We start from the raw sequence: 17,494 nt of genomic DNA, 5'->3' as shown, positions 1-17,494 counted from the left end.
ATAATAATGAAGCAAATAAGTAACCCCCCAACCATTTTCAATCCCGGCTACATCGTAACCCCATAAGAAACCTAGCCTCTAATAGTGTTCATGATCATCAACAAACAAAGAACAATAATAAAAAAAACATTAAGATGAGCAAGAAAAGCCAAAGGGAATTCATATTTAACTAAGTTGATGTTCAACAATAATTTTAAAAGCAATTAACAATGAAAAGAAAGGATGAAGGAAGAATAATCGAATTAGAGTTAAAGAGATTTGTCGGAGGCGTCGATTCCAATGATGAACACTTTTCAATCTTCAAAAATCCCTCCAAAGTAGCCAAAAACAATATGAGAAATTAATTAAACAAAATCTAAGATCTGTTATTAGTACAAATTTCAAATATATATGCTTAAAGATTATTTTCGCAGCAATTTTTAGGCCCTTGAATGGGTTCCAATGGCCCAAAACCTTCAAAAGCGAAAATTGGAAATGTCGTAAATCGAAGAACACACGACGTATGAAGGATAATGCCCGGCGCGCCAATGGTTCCTCGCGGCGCGGGATGCAAGAAACACACTAAACACCCCTAAAATTGAACCTCTGCTTGTCCTCAAGCAACACACTAAACTACACAGTAAACATAAACATATCAAAGAAATTACACTAAAATGAATGATGATAAAAAAAAAATGTTACTTGCCTCAACCTATCAAAAATTTCCGAAAACGAGTCAACTCACACTTGAAACCTAAAAAAGTTATAGTGACTATATGGTCTTTGCAACACAGTCCGGATCAAGATCTCATGTGTGTGAAATATGGCACGAAACAGAGAGCGGTCAACTCAATAAGCTTGTCCATGCCTTCTAATGTCAAATGCTCAAATAAAGAAGAAGTATTAATCGAACACCATAATGCTTTTCGCTACTCACTCTCAACTAATGCAAGAAACTTACCGAAAAATAAATAAGGCTTTCTCGGTTTGTAACATTAGGCTATGGTGAATGGTAGGATAAGGAAGAATTATGGTTAAAACGTTAACCTTAGCGACTTCATTCTCACATAAAACTTTCAACCCTCACAAGATTTTCATTCACTCGAACGTTTCCTCTCTCAAGTCATGTTTCTCCCAATTTTTCCCAAACCTCAACTCAAAAAATCTCAAATTTAATCATCGAACTAGTCTCTATAAGGAGTTTCAAACAACACCACGTGAAAACTAAAATAAACAATTAAATAAAAACATAAATAATTCTTTTTTGTTGTTGTGCTTTTTTTTTCTTTTCTAAACAAGACAATAAACGTAAACAATGTACAAACATATCACTGGCGTAGTCTAATATGAACTCATAAACATATACAAACTATTTGATCAATACAGCAAAAAGCCGAAATAAAATTCACTCAAATTATCACTCGAGAGTTGCTAAGTCAATGTGGTTCTTTGTGATATTTCAAACATATTCGGCTGGCTTTTTTTTTCTTTTTCTTTTTTTACTTAGTATCAAGAATGGAAAATAATTCGGGTTTTTCTAAAAAAAAAAGTGCTCCAAGATAGTAGTATGGGTTGGCTTTTTGGCTCTGATCGATCCAAATGAAAGCCTTAATCATTTTTCCTATGTCTGTGTCAGGTCATTTCCCCTCGAAGTGGACTAGAGCGGTTCTTAGTGTTCGTGAACTAAAATACATTTAAAAATGTGATCGAACCCCTAAGAGACTACTCAAAACTTCGGGACGGACTTGTGTGGATAAATAGGAAAAAAAAAACCAACCAAAATTGTGCCACTCAAACCACTACTAATTTTTTAGCCTTGTTTCAGGATAGCGGGACTTTTTTTGGGCATGTTCAGTGCTTGAATTATGGTGAAAAAAAGGTTGAAAATTGTTTTTTTAAAAAACAAAAACATTTTTGTTTTATTAAAATTTAAAGAAGTTACGAATACAACAACCCCATTAAAAAAATCTTTATAGTTAAACGCGTGGAACCATGGTAACATCTTATTAATGCAATTTCTAAGATAACATATTTACAAGCCTTCGCGTCAAAGGTGTGGTGATTAAATTTATTTCGAAGGTAAAAAGTCAAATTTTAATTGGGAGCAAACTAAAATATTAAATTGCAGCATAGTTTAATTCTAGGCCAACTTTTATATCAAGGGGGAGAAAATATATAAAAATGTACAAATGGCTAACCAAGTGATTATACAATGAGTGTGACATGCAAGAAAATTCTTGCTTTTTGTCACAAATTTGAACTAATCAATCTCTATTTGCAACGACCACAATCAGTAGTGTAAATCGAGATCCTCTTCCTCTTTCCCATCACCGACGAGCAGATCTCTCTCTCCGTTCTCAGTATCCGAGCTTGAATCTTCTTCGTCGTACAAGTTGCGAATCATATCATTCTCTTCGTCTTCTTCGCCGTCCTCGTTCTTGTACGTCCCGAGATAAGCCTCGTCATCTTCTTCCTAGAGGAATAAATCATAGTAATAATAATAAAAGCGCGAGTGAGAGAGGGTTTTCGTAATGGGGCAGAGAAATAAATCATAATTGTAGTTGGTGTTAGATCGGACCTCCGATTCATCATCGGATGTGGGGTACGCATAATCTAATGTATTGTAGAGCGATTCATCTCCTCGGTCCTTGATATCTTCCATTTGCTCCTGCAATGAAACATAAGCAACCAAATTATAATAGAAAAAAGAAAAAGAAAGAAAGAGAAAGAAAAGTCCGTACGAGTTCCAATCTGAGTTTATCCACTTTGCTCTGCACAGCCGAAATGTGCTTAAGAAGAGCCTGTTTTTTACAAACGACATAAGAAGGCAACAATGTCAGCGTTTAACCAAGCAAAATAATAATATTAAGGTCATGCGGCTATATAGCAACTTAAGCTTTTGCAAAATAACCATAGTTTGTCAACTATAAGCAAACTAGCCCAAGTAAGATTAATCTAGGCTGGATTAAATTTAATCCCAACGAACTATAAAGACAGAATGTAAGCTTTATGAAAACTGAATTAAAATTAATCGAGGCAAGATTAAATTTAATGAAAACCTGAACTCTCAATTGGCTATTTTGCTATACCTAATGAAACTATGGATATTTTGCAAAAGTCATAGTTTGAATTGGCTATTTCATACCATTTTTCCTAATATTAATAGCGAGAGAGAGAGAGGTACTCTTTTTTAGCCCAAATAGTCTCTGAATTATTCTCTCACTGAATTAACTGGTAAAAATGCACTTACATTATTGATTTGGTAGCTGTTTTAGTGCTTGGTAGTTGTTACAACACTATTACACTTTTTTATAACTTTAATTTTAACCTACGATATTAAATTTTTTAACAGAATCTAACGCCTAATGCACGTAAAACATATTTTTATAACCTTAAATAACTTGTTTCTAATAAATTAATAAAAAATAATAATAGCTATTTAAACAAAAATTTAGCCTAAAACCTCAAAGTTGTAACTTTCTCTAACATCATTACACACAGGACTTAATCGGCAACAAAATCAGATCAATAACTCATAATATAATGTTCTATTAAATTAGTATATGAACCAAAACGCAAACTTGCGGAAAAAAAAAAAAAAAAAAAAAAAAAAAAGGCACTAGAATATGGATACAAATAAGTACCTGCTGTCTCTGAATCTCGATGGAGCGCGCCAAAGCCTTCCTCTTCGTTAAGAGATTCTTCGGCCTCAAAATCGAAGGTCTCTGGTATTCCCTTCCACGGTACACAATCACCGCAAACTTCTTTTTGGACATCCGATCAACCGAAACCAAAACGCCTCCGCTCTCGGCTTCGAGCGCCAATGCGACGCCTTTGACCTGTTCGAAAGTCTTTGCGCAGATGACTATCTTAACCAATTCACGGTACTTCCAATGAAGATGCATGTTCTCAACCGTACCGTCAAACACTCCTCGTCTCCCTGATCCACAAAATAATCAAAAGTTTTGAAAAATAAATAAATAAATAAATAACAAAAACAGATTTATTTTTTTCATTTTTTTTTTTTTTACCGAGAAGTAAGAACGCTCTCATTCTCATTCCGAGTTTCCGGAACATAAACCGCTCCTCTTCAGATATGCTATCGGGGTTCGCTTGCCGATCGGCCGGTTGCAAAAACGCCTCTACTTTACACAAGGCATGCTCGGCTTTACTTAACTTTCGTTCAGCCTAATTGAAGAAGGAAAAAAAAAATGTCATGCTAATATCTTTTCTACTAAAGAAAATAACAATGATGGAATTACAAAGGTAGATATCAAACATTCGAGAGGTCAAATTTTCATGATCCACTTTCTCTAATAATCCCATCTTATCTATGGGATATATTTAACTTCCAAGTGTTATATATTAAACTCATAATTAGAGACGACGAACTTACAAAAGCGAGCTTCTTCTCGAGCTTCCTGACCAGCTCAGCGTGCCTATCGAGCTCGGCTTGTTCCATAACCTTTTTCTTGTGACTGTCGTCCAATTTCTTTCCCCATTTAGCTTTGGCGTCCAAGGTCTCTCCGAGCGTCCCGGTCGTCCGAGATCGCTCTGCTGTTTCCATTTGCGGAGTTATAAAGGCGGAGGCTCTGAGACGGGCTTGCTCTTCCTCGTCTTGCATGGCAGCCACCGATCTCTGTTGTTCGACCAACGCGTCGGTCACTTCCGGGGACAAGAAATCTTTTCCTCTGTAGAATACCAAGAAGTCCTTGTTTCGGCTCAGAAGAATACCTCCTGTCAATCTCTGAGAAGCAAGACATCACCGAGTTGCCACGATAAGAACACCTTTGAATTCCATTCAACCCTTACACAGAAGTAATTAAGTCATCTCCTCAATTTATAGACAAATTTTTTTTTAATTTTTTTTTATCTAGAGACCGATTAGAATGTCTGAAATTCATTGATAAAACAATACAACGTAGATTCATAATCGGGTACGTAACTCTCTCAAAAGGAGTCTCTTCCTCTACTTTCTAAGATATTTTCAACTATTCTAGAAATAATTACCATTACCACAGCCTCTAATATCTTATCAGCGACCCAACAAGGCCACATAAAAAATACAAAATTAAATAATAAAAAGTTGCGAGTCTCCGGGTACCTTGAGTTCTTCGGCCATTCTTTCGCTAGTCGTCAACTGCACGCCGCGTTTGAGGGAAATCTTCGCTATCGAACTCTTCTCCCATAATTTAATCATAGCCATAGACAGACCTTGTAACTGTCTGCTTCTACCTGAGCCAATACATTTAATACGGTTAAACAGCCAAACAGATCACATAACCGAAACGAGATTGAAAAAAAAAAAAAAAAAAAAAAAACCAATGCTTTATACATATATACCTATGATGAAATGTGGGGGAAGAAACCTAGCAAGGCGTTTCAACGAGGTAGACTCCCTCGGGCCGAGAGTTTTTCTCACCCCATAAGGAAGTATTCTAAAAGGAGGTTGGTAATTCGGTACCAATCCCGGAAGTTGATCCGCATCAACAGGTAACGGGCCCGGGCCAGGCCAATCGGGAAATCTGGGTCCCAGGGTGTCCAAAATCTTGTCCATTTCGACGTCGTACTGAACTTCGGGTGGCTTTTCTTTCTCGACTTTTTCCACCTCGGAAGAAGCAGGCTCGATCGCCGTGTCTGAAGAAACCTTGGTTAAGGCTCGTTGAGGAGGTAAGGGATTAACGGTCTGGATCGAAGACGTGCCACTCCGATTGTATAGTCTTCTGTTCAATTTCGGTATGGGAACCTCGTAGCTCACGCCTCTGTATAACGAGAGAGACGTCCCCGATCGCCATACAACCATACCACCAGTCTTTCGCTGAAGAAAACCAAACCAATCTTTAATCCGTTAGAAATCGATGACACTAAAGCTATTAAATACGAAAAAAAAAAAAAACAATAACACAAAGATATCCGAGAAAAACTCGATTAAGCCCATTCGAGTCACCAAAACTGTGCAAAAAAAGACCGACCTCTAATATCTCGTGCATTCTTCTCATGTTGAGAGCGGGCGGTCCTTCGATTTTGAGCCTCACGATCTCGGAGACCTTCCACTTCTCGTGGATCATGTTGACGATTTCCCTGGTCACGCCCGAGGCCGGGATCCGAGTCTTGTGTGTCTTCTCCATGGTGAGAGCTCTGAGCCGCCGGAGCTCTTGGTCCGGGAGAGTCAGCTCCGCCAGAGAGGACCGCCCGTGCTGGTTCCTATTCACTTTGGGCAGCTCTTTCCCGTGCTCTTTCTTTGGCTTCTCCCACGGGAATCTCACCCCTTCGCCGGGGACACCGAGAGGAGACTCCTTCGAAAACCCGCCTCTCGGATTCGGAAGCAAACCCTCTTCCACGTAGAACATGTCCTGAAGCGAGCCTCTCTCGATCCTCTTCTCCTCCGGTGGCTGCGGTTTTTTGTAGCCGACCTCGCCTTTCATGTACCCGAATTGCTTCAGCTTTTCGACAATCTTCACCATCGTGCTATCGTTACCATCCACGTCTCCATCGCCAGAGCCGGAGACAGAACGAGACTCGTACTCGTTCTCGCTCTCGCTGCTCGGATAGTCCAACACCGCCACGGGCTGTTTAGGCGGGTTTGGCGGCTGGGTATTGTTCCACTTCTCTATCCATTTTCCACCGGACAAGCTTCTATCTTCCCTGGGTTGGTCTTCTTTCTGGGTCGTTCTCACGAATTTGGTGTATTTCCTTGATGGGTTCTGGTTGGGGTTTTGACTGAAGTGATTGTTCTGTTCTTGTCTCGCCGCATAGAACGTGCGTTTCTTAAAAGTGATTGACGAGCCGTACCTGAAGAGCCGGACTTGCGTGCCGTGGAACTTGGAGAACGAGCTCTGGATTGAGTCGAAGAAGCTCGTTGGGTAGAACTGGCGAGTGGGTACGAGAGCCATCAATCCACGGTGAAGCGACGGTTCATGAAACTTGACCACGAAATCGGGTGAAACCCAGTTGAGAAACCTGGAGTGGTTTCTTTGTCTGGGTCTCGGTGGTTTAAACGGTTATGATGGTGAGGAAATGAGAAATCTTTCTCTCTCGCATTTGCTTCTTTTTCAATGGCTCTGGTGTTTATCCATGGCGGGTTGGGGAGTGGGAAAAATACGAGAATTTGGATCTTTTGGATGCGTGGACTGTTGTGTTCCAAGGTTGGATTAAGATAATTCCTTCTAAAGAAAATAAGATATATAATTTGTGTTTTTAATGAAATATCGAGTTTAATTTTTAATTTTTAATTTTTTAAAAAGTCGAGTTCATAGGATCTGTTTAAGTAAAATGATAAAATTATACTTTGAAATAGACAATAGTGCTATAAATATTTTTTGCTTTATTAAATTTTAATTCATTTTTCATTGACGTTGATTATAATATTTATATGTAATCATCAATTATCTTTATTCATTCGCATCATATATATATAACTTATTTAAAAACTAAAAAATAGACAACAGTATATTAATCGTGAAGAACACAAAAAAATGCAAAATGGTAAAAATCGACAGTTGATAGTCATCAAAATCACAGATTCGAACAGAGAATTCAGGATTTAAAGTTGTAATTTGAACACGGAATGAAGTCATCTCTTGGGAGATATGAATTGTATTATTTAATTTTAATTTAAAGCTATTTTATTTCAAAATTAGGAATTTGAAAGCTAGGGTACTGGTTTAAATTTGATTCGATTTTTCTTATATAATAGTTAATATCAATGAAAATGAAATTCGTGACATTGTTATCCTTTTCAAAGTATAATTTCGTTATTTTAGTTAATTTATTGCGGGTCTCGTGGACGATTTTCATAATAAAATAAAATTTTGGCTAAAATCTTAAAAAAAAAAAAAAAAAAAAAGTAGGGGATTGGATAGTTGCAACAAATTCTTCTACGAGGTCCGAAAGTATAAATTTTGTAGGGTAAAAGTTACAATTTAAAGATAGTTAAAAATTAAATTTAAAAAGAGTTTGATTATGTTTTTATATTTTTTTTAATGTCACTTTTATATTTTATAAGAGTAATAGGATTTTTGATTTCATTACGGAACATAGTAATTAGGAGTTACTAAAGTCAATAAATAAATAAATAAAAGACAAGTATGACTGTTGTTCTTTTCAGAAACCAAACTAAAAGGACTAAAACATTAAAAGTGGAAAAGTTAGGGGGGGGGCAAGCCCCCTGCTTCACTGAACCTACATCCGCCCCTGCTTTCGAACATCAAATTTAGTAACATTTCTTCTGAATTTTATAGCAAAATAGCTAGCATTCCATTACTTGTCAAATAATAGCCAGCACATACCAAAAAAAAAACAAAAAAAAGTTTTACATAATTCTAAATAAGCACTATCAGTCTTCGGGGTTGAAACTTTTCCATACAACAATGTCCGCGTAACACTCTCTGAAAACAACTTCAAAGGAAGCACTATTCTCAATCTTGACTTGATTATTGTCCCATTTGGCGATGAACAATCGCAAGGCTCTTAGGAACGTGTCTCCATCGCCATACATCGCCGGGTAAGGTCCTTGGCACATCAAAACCCAGCTCACCTTATTACTCAAGGACAGCACGGCTCGCATTTCTTCCGCAACGGTCGGGACATCCTTGTATCTTTCAGAGTGGCATAGCATTTCAATGGATTTCAAGAAGGAAGGTTTGCTAATTTTGTCCTTGCCGTTTCTTCTCATGACGCACAAAGAGTCCAATTTAATGTTGCTTTTGCTTTTAAGGCAATTACCAGCCCATTTTATGGTCTCTTCGAACTTCGAAGACCACTTCGGATCTGTACCACCAAAGAAGAACATGTACCTATTTCTGTTTTTCATCTGTCCACCACGTTATAAAAAAGAGAAGGTAGACATATGGAACTTTGTTATTATATTAATTATATCCCACAAAATGTCGCAAATGATGCTGATATTATTATTATTACTATGTCCGGTTCATCCCTAGGTCCTACGACTTTTGCTTTAGGCCCCCTTTGTGAGGAAGACCCATAAAAAAAAAAGTATGATTCATAATTAGACAGAAACATATTGAAAAAAATAATAATAATAATAATACAATTTTTTTTTTAAGGCAACTTTGTTGCAGTGGAATTGAACTCACGACTTTCACACAAGAAGTGGTGTGGAGTGGAATTAACACTAGATAGCGGTACCACAATAATAATAATAATACAACTAAACATTAAATTTTTCAATTTAAAAGGCCCAATTGGTCAGCTTAAAAGCTCACGAAAAGGGTAATAATAACAAGCGCATGCTTCTAACTTTAATAAATTTTCTGTAACTCATAAAAACCAATGCACTTTTTTTTTTTTTTTTTTTTTTACAGAAGAGCAACATTTCACGTCCAAGCAAAAATTAACGACATTTTTTTTATACATTGGAAAGAGAGAAAAAAACTCCCATGCACATCTTCATATCCTCATTTATAATTTCCGGGTTCCATTTTTCTTCACTTTCCGCCTCTTTATTATGCGTGTTGCATACTTTCTAGATTTAAATTAATTGTGTTGAGGATTTTTTTTTTTTTTTTTTTTTTTTTTTGTAATTGTGGTGCATTGTCAATATGTATTTTTTTTTTGTCTTAGATTGAATATTATGACATGTAAGAAATATTAATCGGGATAGGATAAAACTAAGAACAGACATACCTATATATAATTTAAATTCAATATATAATTTAAATTCAAAGATTTTTTTGTATTTTTGCTTTAGGCCTCGAAATGTCTGAAGCCGGCCCTGACTATGTACAGGGGTTTGAATGTGAATGCCATCCTTTCTTTTCAATTCCATTTAAAATTGTAATCATTTATACTCACTTTTGTTTAATAAATTGTCTAAATCGTTATATAATCGTTTTAGTCATGGGCAATGATAATTTTTCATATAGATATATATATTTTTTTAAATAGCTAAAGCATGGTAAAATTTTGAACTAGTTCTAAAAAGATGTACGTATGGAAACAAGCTACGAGAAAAGTGGAGATTATAATTACCCAAAAATTTATTTCGGGCTCGCCAATTTGTGTCGCAACAATCTTCGGCCACTGGACTTTATCTAGAATCCTCTTTTCTGATATCCTGTCGAAAGGAGACGCAGCAGAGCTGAAACGGCGGATGAGATCCATGGCGTCTGAGTTTTCGACAACGAAATCTTTGTTCATCACCACCAAATTGATCGTCTTCTTGCCCTTGGAATATTTCCACTCCTCACTCAAAAATCTAAGGGCTAATTTCTTCGGCGCCCCACAAAAAACATGCAGATCACTACAGTCAAGTACCTTAGCGATGCATAGTATCGTGTCCATTTTTCCCTTCCAATCTTCGACGATAGGAATCCAGACTAACAGTCCAGCATTGCAAACAGCTCGTCTTATGAGATCTAGATCGTTCACTTCCACATTCACACCCGATGTAATTACCAAAAAGAAACGTTCTTGCTTCTTCATAGTTTTTTTATAGTCAACCTGGTTCAAGAGATTATATATAACTTTAGTTCTCTAAGCGCTTCTTACTATTCAAATTTATAGTGTCGAAGTGTTGTGATATATACATTGAACAAAGCACGCGAATAATTTACTCGCACAATTTAACGAGTTTTTCCTCACTAAGTACACGCTCAAACAAATACACTTAGCTCTTGGACAGTTTACACTTTTTAGTCACTCATTATAGATTCTCCAACCAACTGAAGCTCATATTTAAAGTTGTTGATAGATAGCTAAGGATCAACTAACGACTGCTAGAAAAATCTAGAAAGTTAGGCTCTTAACCATGATCTTAAAATTATATATAGATGTCTATTTTTTCCAATCTCTAGCATTACTATAAATTCTAAAAATTTCATCTTGTAAAAATTCTTAGAAATTCTAGATCTAGCATTACTAAAACACAGAAATGGGTTATATCAAAATATTGTCATCAAGTAGCTGAGTTTGACTACGTGGATAGTGGCAGTCGGAAATTGAAGTCAAGGGAGGCAAATCTGAAAACATACAAAATAATTCAGGGGGGATAAATATAAAAAAAAAAAATCATATAAATTTGAGTTAAAAAATATAAAAATGAAAAAAAAAAGTTAGGGTAAAAAAAATACAGTTTTGAAAAGTTGAGGGCAATTTCAAAAGTTTGAAATGATGCTGAGTTTTATATGGTTTCAAACAAACTCCACGATCCCGGTTTGATAAAATTCATACAACATCTCCTTGCACAAGCGGCTTTGCCTCGACAAGTATGACTACTAATATATTATTCTTCACACATCAATACTCACATTATTCATTCTTGTATATGTATCCGACATGTTAATCACAAGGGATTAATGACTCGCTATCAGATTTCATTATTTGCAAGTTTGATGATCAATTTCTCCCAAAGACCTTGGCGTGTAGAAGTGAAGAAAAAAAAAATGTACTACCGAAAAGCGACCCCAATAGATGCTAACAGATGCGAGAACTCGCATAAATATTTTATATGAATTTAGGCGGATTTCCCGCATCTTATTACATGTCCAAATTAAAAAAAAAAAAAAAAAAAAAAAAAAAAATTCTTTATGCGGGTTAAGATCCCCTCTTTTCTATTTTGAAAATTAATGGATGCAAGACCTCGCGCAGGATGGTTTTAAAACTTTTAGAGGCCACTTCTCGCATGTACTATTATAAGTTCAAAATTAGGCCACTTTAGTTGTTGCCAATGTCTCTCCCTCTCTTTCTCTTATTCTCCCGACCGAATTCACTCTCTCTCTCTCTCTCTCTCTCTCTCTCTCTCACTCGGTTTCTGTCTCCGAACTTCGCTCCTATTTTCGGACTACGCTAGTCAATCGCTGCCCTTTATAGCACTTGCCCAAGACCCTGTAAGTCTCTATTTATCTTTCTATCCCTCCCACACTCCTACCCTCTTCCACTATGCCCCACCACCCAATTGGACACCCACTCCGCCACTACAACAAATATGAATTTTAGACATGAAAGGTATTATTGGGACTACAACAAAAACCGGAAACAGCCTAGTATATGTTGTAGTGCAGTGCGACTCACCGCTAAAGCAGTTGGACTTTTTTTTTTGGTAAAATTAGTACTCGCCGCTAAATATATTGAAATTTCAACTAAAAAAAATTGCCAAAACTTAGTGGTTTAAGTTGGTCCCTTTGGTATTAATGGCAACTAGTCGTCATAACTCAAAATTGATATAAGATATCTTTCCTCACAAATAGATTCAAAATCTCTCTCTCTCTCTCTCTCTCTCTCTCTCTCTCTCTCTCTCTCTCTCTCTCTGACCACTACTAGTTATCCCAGCTCTGAGCCATTGCTCCCCAACTCCAATGACCACCTCCGACAACCACCACAACACGGATCCCCAACGTCCACATCCTTAACTTCTGAACTACCATTTACTAAAAAAAAACATTTCCTTTTGAAAGGTGTTTGGCATACTGGTCACTAGCTAATCTGATCTTTATCGTTGTCTAGAATTTCAATTATCTAAGGTTAGGATTTTAGTAGGTTAGTGTTTAAATTAATCTTTGTTGAATTACTTATTTAGTTCTTGTTCAATTGATTTATCATATTATTAGTTAAGTTCATTAGATAATATATGTGATATAGTTTGTTTATTGGTTACGTTAATTAGTTAACTTAGTTTGTTTTTATATTGTTTTATATAATTAAGTGTCTTTTATAGTAATCAAATAGGATTGCTTGGAAGGTATATATGTAAAAAAATAATTAACATTTATTTATTTACTTCTCTTTTCTTCCAAAAATTTGGACGGATTAGAGATGGTGGACTGATGGATTCACAATCCCTCAAAATTCTCTCTATTTTCTCTCTCTCTCTTCCCAACCAAATAACTACACATGCCACATAAAAAAAAATGATTTACCTAAATAGCCAATTATAAACCACTAACCTTGTCCAATGTCTTCTTTTTGCGGTTATAACTCAATAATCTAAAAATGTAAGACTCGAAAATTTCTGTGAATTGAATAGTTCTCCTGAGCTTGTCTAGTAGCAGCCAGTAAATTTTAGCTTCTCCTGCAACAAGTTTCCCAAAATTGTTGATTATATTATATATAATTATAATTATATATATATATATATGTATTTGTGTGCATAAGAAAGTACTTAATTAATACCGTTCTTTAGATAGAATTCGTTTAGTTTCTTGTCCAGTTCTTCCCTGATATTGATCAGTTTAGCAGTGTATGGATCCAAACAATCATATAGGAGATCCCCCCTTCAGTGTGGCCATACGAAATTTAAAGAAGAAATATGAGTGAAATAATGTAGTAAGTACACTATAACGATATGCTTTTAGACACTATTTAGATGGAAAATGAAGCAGACACGAGTACTCGAGTCTATTTAGAAAACATAGATTTTGATGCGAGTTTTCTCGTATAAATATCAAAATATCCAATCTGTTATGACGTGAGATTAGCCCGAATTTTTTTAATTTTGATTTATGTTAGATGCAAGAACTCACGCTTTGATTAATTACGTAACGATAAATATTTTCCATTTTTTTCCCTGAAACAAACACATTTCTGGAATTCCCTAACAAACACATTTCTAAGAGAGGAAGTAAGTATTGCCACTAAGGTAAGCGTTTGAAGACCTTAATCAAATAGCATATAAATTAAAGTAGTCATCAATTTTTTTTTAAAAAAGATAGTACTCATGATATATGAAATCCTATATTATAGATGGTCAAACTTCAACATATGAAATCTTAAAAATAAATAAATAAATAAATTAAGAGACAATTAAGTCAGTAGCCCAATAACCCACACTTTTTTAAAAAATAATCAAAGTTTTATTTTATTATAAAAATAATCCACCAGGTCGAAGTAAATTCAATTAACTATTTTAGTATATTTTATGGTGGGTTATTTTCTTAATAAAATAAAAAAATTTACTAAAATATTAAAAGAAGCTATGAGATTGTCTACTTGCAACAAATTCTTCAAAAAAAAAAAATAAAGTCATCACCAGCTCTATATAAATTTAATTTTACAAGTACTAGGTGCCACAAATACTTTGCTTTACAAGTTTATATACATAGGTAAATATGTTGTATAAATTTGCAATATTCGCACTCTCTACATATATAGCTATATAAACATTCAAGTTTTTTTTTTCATATAATCAATTTTTGATAAATTTTAAGTAAATAAACATGAGATTTTATTAACAAAGCCAAAAAATGTTAATAGTTGTAAATAATCGTTATTAATTGTAAATAAACCATCAAACTCTACGACCATAAATGAAATTCTAAAAACGGCAAAAAAAAAACGTTGCATCACTATAATGGTTATTTATTTAAAATTTACAGAAAAAAAAAAAAAAAAAAAAAAAAAAAAAAAAAGTTGACTATTTAGCAAATCTCCAAATTTTGAGGGTTTAATTATTTATAAATTTGAAATTTTTACTGATAGTAATGGCTAAATTGACAACAAAATCTAAAATTTTGGCTATTTTGTTGAATGTCTAAAAAAATTTAACTATTTTTTAAATCAGTTTGTTTTGAACGACTATTTTGTATTACTTTATACACTCAATGGGCCTATTCTACATTGATTGTAGTAGAAAAAATAGTTGATGTCATGATTGTATGACTGTGTGAACGAAGAATGAGAACGAGATTAATCATCTGAGATTTTTGTACTTACTCATCGTATGCAAGACAATTAACCTTTGCCGCGGAAACCACGAGAGAAATAATAATCCAATAAGTAAATCCTGCCAATTCTGTTTCGATCAACTCTGCAGATTTATCCCCGTAGATTGGTGCAAGCTTTTGCAATTTAATGATAATGTCTGTGACGTTCAGCATGTTGATGGTGCAAGTGACGACTGACTTGACGTTTGTAAGTAGTTTTGGTTCGATTTTCTTTGTCAAAGAGGGATTGCGTGTCATAAAGATCGAAGATTTCTTCAGTATTGTCAATGGGTCAACCGTCTTTTTGTCGTGTTTGACGCGTGAAAGTAAAGTCCAGAGTGCAAAATCCCCGAATTCTAAACCCCAGGCCGATAGCACCAACACAAACTTAGCCTCCCAAGAGTAGTCTATAAGTTTATCGAGAATCGCCATTGTGGTTTTGTGTGCCAACTTGTGTAATGCTTCGGGCTCGGTTTCATTGTCCAAGGACAAGGCACATATCTAAAAGCCAGATCTTCAAATGAATTAAATAAAACAACATATAATTTTACTTATTTGAATGATGATGTAATTCAGTTATATGTAAATATCATAATGCCCATTTCATTAAAATATTTTTAATTTAAAAAAACGACTGATTGTTTAGTAGTCAATAAACATAGCGACATAGCCAGCAATTTGAAAAAAATGAAGAAGATATATATCTTTACTTATATTTGTTAGCAATCAGCGGCCGTTGACGCACTTATAAAGATGGGGCTCATTCACATCTTCTTACTCATTTTTTAGATAAATAAAAATTGGTGCAAATATGATATTTATTTAAGAATATATATATATATATATATATATATATATATATATATATATATATATATATATGAAAAGCAAAGGGAAGCCTAGACTCACCGACTAAATTACAACATTGTCCTTTGAAATTTTCATAATTACATTTTTGCCATTGGATCTGAAAACTCTAAAATGTTAATAATTACAAAAACGCCACTCAAATATCATATAAGAAAAAAAAAGATTAAAAAATAAAATAAAATGAAGTTGGATCCCTAGACTCGTATAATTGTTCATTCTATAGTGATGTTTTTTTAATTAAAAAAATACGTCATCAGAAAATTTTAAATTTATTTTTTCAAACTTTGACATTTTTAGATATGTCTTCATATATTTTTGGGTTATTAAGTTATATAGCCACACGGATATAGTGGATTGAGATATAGCCCACATTTGGTTAATTTCTTGTAAATAGCCAAGTAAATTTATTAACAGATTAATAAAAGCCTTATTTAATACAACCAAACATATATTTTAGGTAGTTAATAGGCTGCCACGTATGCAAGTTGGCTATTTACAAAGTATTTACAAAAGGTTGGCTAATTTACAATTCATATAGTTTAGGTGGCTTACGTAGCCAATTTTTTGTATATTTTTTCCTACGAATTAAAATATGTTAATTATTAACCTACAACGCACGAGACATACTGTTACTGTAATTGTAATTGTAATAAAGAGAGAGAGAGAGAGAGAGTAAACGACCTGGGGGACAATCTCCTTGAGCAAACGCATTGGCAATGTGAAATTCGAGTAAAATAGCGGGTTGTACGGGAAGTCTGATGGAATGATATCTTTATTCTGTATCTCGATAATCGCAAATATCATCAATAAGATCACTAGGAATTTAACACTCCAGAAATTATGACATTTGTTAAGCAATATCACCATCATATAGAAAAATGTCAAAAATTTACTTTTTTTGACGATTACCTCAACTACCAGCATTTGATAATTTTTTTCAACTTCTCACCAAAAGCTTAATTTAGTCAAAAATACTACTAAGCCACTTGTAAAATACAATTTATCCTCAACAATTGATGTCAATTGTTGACATCTATGTCAACAAACAGAGAACCCAAAATTCACAGATGTCAATTGTTGACATCATGTTGAGGGTAAAGTTGTACTTGTACAAGTGGTGTACTAGTATTTTTTGTCAAATTAAGTTTTTTGTGGAAAATTGGAAAAAACTTATCAAATGATGGTAGTTTGGGCAATTTCTCTCCCTTTTATGGTGCACACCGTTGTTAACATCAATAATAAGTTTTTAATCTAATAACTCAATCATATCTCATGTTCTTTAACCTCTGTCATATAAAACAAAATAAATAAATATAAAACAAAAAAAGGACGGGCTAGGTATATAGCCCAAACAACTCCCTCTATTTTAAAATTATAGCCCAACTATTAACATATTTAGGAAAATAATCAATTTGTTATAATAACATTCCAATATTACAATAGTACCCGTAAGGGTTTTTATTATTAACCGTCAAAGTAAATAATATTAACTGTCATCTCCGTCGTCTCCGCCGCCGGAATCAGAGTTTTCATCAAAGTTTCAAATAGTGAAATCTCAACCCTAACTTCAGATCCGAACGCCTTCGTTAACTGTATCACCTCCAACGTTGCGACCTTCAAACAGTCAGATCGGTGCAGCCGCGAGACTCGCTGATGTTCAAGATCGTTTCCGGAGGAGGATCGCTACGGTTAATTGAATTAACATTCACAATTAATCCGATTAACTATCACAGTTAATATGCAGAACTGGACTTGCGACTTTCGAACGATTAGATCGGCACAATCATGTGATTCGCCGATGTTCGAAATCGTTTCGAAAGAGGTCTGTCACAGTTAATCAGATTAATCGTGACAATTAATCGAGATTAACCGTGAAAGTTAATTGGGATTAACTGTGATAGTTGATCGGGATTAACCATGACAGTTAATCTGATTAATTGTCGAATGAAAAACACTTAAATTTGAAATCGATCGCACCTCCACCGTCA

At 34.6% G+C, this 17,494-nt stretch overlaps 2 protein-coding genes across 2 annotated transcripts; both read right to left on the bottom strand.

Annotated features, from left to right (window-relative positions):
- Positions 1-2,094: 2,094 nt before the first annotated feature.
- CFM3A (CRM family member 3A) lies at positions 2,095-7,113 on the bottom strand. The gene is made up of 9 exons (XM_089616656.1): positions 5,952-7,113; positions 5,323-5,797; positions 5,084-5,214; positions 4,376-4,726; positions 4,011-4,167; positions 3,624-3,919; positions 2,721-2,780; positions 2,558-2,647; positions 2,095-2,452 (listed from the first exon to the last, which is right to left on the bottom strand). The coding sequence occupies exons 1-9, from the start codon at positions 6,870-6,872 to the stop codon at positions 2,270-2,272; spliced, it is 2,664 nt and encodes an 887-aa protein (XP_089472782.1). The 5' UTR covers positions 6,873-7,113; the 3' UTR covers positions 2,095-2,269.
- Positions 7,114-8,081: 968 nt separating this feature from the next.
- On the bottom strand, positions 8,082-15,086 carry LOC149393317 (protein SIEVE ELEMENT OCCLUSION B-like). The gene is made up of 5 exons (XM_089617654.1): positions 14,647-15,086; positions 13,108-13,208; positions 12,882-13,006; positions 9,970-10,440; positions 8,082-8,791 (listed from the first exon to the last, which is right to left on the bottom strand). The coding sequence occupies exons 1-5, from the start codon at positions 15,066-15,068 to the stop codon at positions 8,315-8,317; spliced, it is 1,596 nt and encodes a 531-aa protein (XP_089473780.1). The 5' UTR covers positions 15,069-15,086; the 3' UTR covers positions 8,082-8,314.
- Positions 15,087-17,494: the final 2,408 nt, after the last annotated feature.

This window comes from Urtica dioica, chromosome 6 (assembly GCF_054948205.1).
Source record: "Urtica dioica subsp. dioica isolate 48M chromosome 6, U.dioica_male_clone48M_v1_H2, whole genome shotgun sequence".
Classification (NCBI taxonomy): Eukaryota; Viridiplantae; Streptophyta; class Magnoliopsida; order Rosales; family Urticaceae; genus Urtica; species Urtica dioica.
The sequence above is the reverse complement of the archived record's forward strand: the minus strand, read 5'-3'. Positions and strand labels throughout refer to the sequence as shown.

Excerpts from the sequence above, each read along its gene's own strand:
- CFM3A (XM_089616656.1), bottom strand. The coding sequence starts at position 6,872 with ATGGCTCTCGTACCCACTCGCCAGTTCTACCCAACGAGCTTCTTCGAC. Across the intron at positions 3,920-4,010 it reads GAGAGCGTTCTTACTTCTCG|GGAGACGAGGAGTGTTTGAC; the intron begins GTAAAAAAAAAA and ends TTTGTGGATCAG. Across the intron at positions 2,648-2,720 it reads ATAAACTCAGATTGGAACTC|GAGCAAATGGAAGATATCAA; the intron begins GTACGGACTTTT and ends GTTTCATTGCAG.
- LOC149393317 (XM_089617654.1), bottom strand. The coding sequence starts at position 15,068 with ATGGCGATTCTCGATAAACTTATAGACTACTCTTGGGAGGCTAAGTTT. Across the intron at positions 13,209-14,646 it reads AATTGTCTTGCATACGATGA|GGGGGATCTCCTATATGATT; the intron begins GTAAGTACAAAA and ends GCCACACTGAAG. Across the intron at positions 10,441-12,881 it reads AAAAGAAGACATTGGACAAG|GTTGACTATAAAAAAACTAT; the intron begins GTTAGTGGTTTA and ends CTCTTGAACCAG.